This window comes from Glycine max, chromosome 5 (assembly GCF_000004515.6).
Source record: "Glycine max cultivar Williams 82 chromosome 5, Glycine_max_v4.0, whole genome shotgun sequence".
Classification (NCBI taxonomy): domain Eukaryota; kingdom Viridiplantae; phylum Streptophyta; class Magnoliopsida; order Fabales; family Fabaceae; genus Glycine; species Glycine max.
Window position 1 is genome coordinate 40,529,656 of NC_038241.2, and position 3,697 is coordinate 40,533,352.

Below are 3,697 nucleotides of genomic sequence, written 5' to 3' on the forward strand. Positions count from 1 at the left end.
TGCAATGCAAACATGCCTTTCTCTTCCGTCCTGTGCCAATATGTTTATAGCCTTACTGTTACATAAGAAATGAAACATATCCTTGCTATAATAAAATACAAATGTGGGAAAAGACACAATAACTTCCTTTAAGTTATCCTCTGTATATGTATCGAGTTCCCATATGGGTGGGAAAAAAGATATAGTTATAATTCACTTTCTTTGACCTTAGTAAATTACAGAATAACCCCATGAGGATCAGCACGATCAAGTCGAGGGAGCCTCGGTAACAACGCTTGTCAACGGCTGTTTCTGTCCGTCCATCACTCCATCTTCGACCAACGTCAGCCACTGGGCCCGATGGGCTTCAAACTCCCAATCGGTGGTCCCAATCACATACAACATAAGTCCCGCGCAACACACCTGGGCCGAGAGCAGGCCCAGCCACAGCCCACAGAACCCAACGTCAAACCAGAACCCAAGCCCCACCGCCACGGGCATCCCGACCAAATAGAACGCGCCCAGGTTCACATTGGCCGCCGTGTTCGGCCGCGCCATCCCTCTAACGATGCCGCACCCCACCGTCTGCGGACAGTTCCCGAGTTCACAAATCCCGAGGATCGGCAGCGCCATCGACGTGATCCTTATTATGTCCTCGTCGGCGGTGAACATCCTCCCCCACCGCCGCCGCATCCCGACGGCGAAAAACATCGCCGAGAACCCCATAATCGCGGCGAGAAAAACAGAAACCACCGCGGATAATTTGGCTCGAGAAGGACGATTCGCTCCGAGCTCGTTCCCGACGCGTGTGGAAACCGCGAAACCAAGCGAGGAGGGGAAAACATAGATGAGTGAAGTGGTTTGAATGAGTATTCCCATGGAAGCAACGGTAGCGGTGGGGTCCACGAGAATCCCGCAAAGAATGATCATGATCTCATACCACCACCACTCCAAGCAAACAGAGACGCAGCTCGGCGCGGCGAGCCGAAGCAGCGGCTTCCAGCCGCTGAAACAGTCTCGGCTCGGGGCGGCGCAGTGCAGGCCGGTGAAACAAACGGCGGCTCCGAGGAAGAGGAGGATGGAGAGGTTGGAAGCGGCGGAGGCAGCGGCGACACCGGCGAGGCCGAGGCGGAGGCGCGTGACGAGGAGGTAGTTGAAGGGGAGGTGGAGGAGGGTTCCGGCGAGGGAGGCTAAGGTGACCGGGTGGGTGACGCCCTGGGCGCGAAGGTAAATGCGGATTGGGTGAAGGAAGGAGTGGGTGAGGAGGTCAGGGAGGGAGAAGATGAGGTAGGTGTGGGCCATGAGGGTGATGTTTGGGTCCTGGTGCAAGAGAAGGAGGATGCTGGACATGTTGAGCCAAAGGAGTGATATTGGGATGGAGCAGACTAATAGGAACATGACGCAGCGGTGGAGGGTCAACGACAACACCTTCACGCGTTTTGCTCCGAAGGCTTGCGAGCACATCGGTTCCATCCCAAGTGCTAGACCCGACAGCACCGAATAACCTGTGATGTTCGCGAACGCCATTCCTAGGGACCCTGCTGCCAGTTCTAACTCTCCCAGGTGTCCCAGGAACAGCATCGATACCATGGAACGCGCGTAGAATATCAACGCCGTTATTCCTATCGGAAACGCCAGCTCCACCACCGCTTTCACTTCTCTCCTTATGCTCCAACACTGCAGCCTCTCCTTTTCTGCTGCTCCCTCCATCAACGTGTAATCTACTCCTTCCTCTGTTTTTGTTCCCATCTTATTGTGTAAAACTCAAACTTGCACTCTCACTCACACTCACTCTCTTCTCTGTATGGAATTGATGACCCAAAGACTGAATGAGTAGATAGATACTCGAAACTAATTAACGCGTTTGAATGAGAAGCCCAAGAAGGTGACCCCTCGTATAAATAGAGATTTCAAGTTTCCCAGCTCCTCTTAAAATATTTACTACTACATCTCTTTCTTTCTCTCAACATAAATAAATAAATAAATAAAATGAAGCTTGATGTCAAGTTACATGCTTATGCATTAGTGTCATTCATTATGATTCACCTCTTTTCTTTCTTCTTTTAACCTAATAAAAACTTACAATCTTTTTATACTTTTTTTTAACACCATCCTTTCTCATTCTCTCGTTGCTAAAAAGAAATGTACATTCATATAGTAAGGTTTAATTTAATATGAAAATTAAATAAGTGAAAATACTAAATACGTGGAAATGTCAGTGTATTCTGTACGGTACAATTTCCAATAACGGAATTGTTGTTTGGCTTGTGAATTGTGATGTATGCTCAGTCATTGTTTTGTTTCTTCACCTCTTGGGTAACTGCGATTTCAAATAGCAAAATCTTCTAATTCATTACTTTTAGGCTATGAGGTGCAATGCGATTACTTCAACCAAAGAATTCTTCAAAAAAGCATTAAAGCACTGCATTACGGACAAAGGTGCCATTCATCGCCACAGCATAATTCATGTACGGCTTATATATTGGTCTAGCAAAAGCAATTAACTTTGCTCCACTAATTAGTTATAACGTGTTTGGATAGGCGTCTTGCTCATTTTTACGTTAATTTTAAAGAAACGTACAAGTTCTTGGAGTATTGTTTCTGTGTTAGAGGTGATGAGAGATTATTATACGTGCATTATAAAATCTTTTCCAGATAAACACTAAGTATATTGTTAATGTATCCATCAAACCTAAGAATATTGCTCTTGACTTTCATTATTTCAATTGCTAAACAATAAATACATTAACCCAAGAACGCCTGTCGTCCTGAAATATAAGTTGGCTATTTATATAAACTGAAAGAGTAAAAAAAAAAAAGTATGCCTGTATATATATATATATATATATATGAACGTCTCTATTTTCTTTTATTTGCTTTACTTGTTGATAGCTGAGTGTTTGGCTGAATTTAATTTTTTTAGCTTTAAAATGATTATCTATTCAAATTCAACCATTCCGAAACAAACTACAATTCTATGTTTGGTCAGGCTTAAATATAGGATATAATGATAACTTTTTTCAATTTTCTTAAATTTTTTTATAAAAATTAAATATGTACGAACTAGTACTTTTTATTTTATTTTATTAGGATAGTACTTCTTTTAAGCTAAACGAAAGTAAACCTGCACTAATTTTTAAAGATGCAAAAACATATGATTAAACATTAGTTAGTGTTTGACCAGTAAGAACTTTATCGATTGAGACAAAGTTACCACAAAATTAGTCAGCGTTATATGCTTTTACTATTAATGCTTTCAAATTGAATTATCTTAGATATTTTAAAAAATTATTCAAATGTTTTATGTTTATAATAATTAAGGCGTTTAATATTCACCTTTTTATGATTATTTTTATTAAATGGTAGTGGTAATTAAATAAATTATCTATCTCCCTCAGAATTAGTCCACTCTTAATGACATGTATTTTTTTTATTTAATACTTTTTTAAAATTAAGTATGAGCAAGGCAGCGCCGTTCTTTGTTTAATCATCATATTAGATTGGATTTTGATGTCAAATTTGATGCTAGCTAGAATTTAGGAGTTGACAAAGAAGCAAAGTATGCAATCTGCTGCAAAGACGATGGGAATTCTTTTTCCGTAATTAATTTGTTGTGCGGCTATACAACTAATTAATCTTTGTTTAGTGCAAACACGTACGTATTAAAATAGATGACAAAGGGGAAGGGATTAGGTACTGTTTAGTGGGTAATAAGATA

General features: G+C 41.4%; 1 protein-coding gene across 1 annotated transcript; it reads right to left on the reverse strand.

Moving 5' to 3' along the window:
- Window positions 1-1,869, reverse strand: LOC100792712 (protein DETOXIFICATION 51). Its single transcript, XM_003524359.5, has one exon. The coding sequence runs from the start codon at window positions 1,726-1,728 to the stop codon at window positions 247-249; it is 1,482 nt and encodes a 493-aa protein (XP_003524407.1). The 5' UTR covers window positions 1,729-1,869; the 3' UTR covers window positions 1-246.
- Between the last annotated feature and the right edge of the window lie 1,828 nt (window positions 1,870-3,697).

What these genes read in the sequence shown, in the direction of transcription:
- LOC100792712 (XM_003524359.5), bottom strand. Translation starts at nt 1,728, where the DNA reads ATGGGAACAAAAACAGAGGAAGGAGTAGATTACACGTTGATGGAGGGA.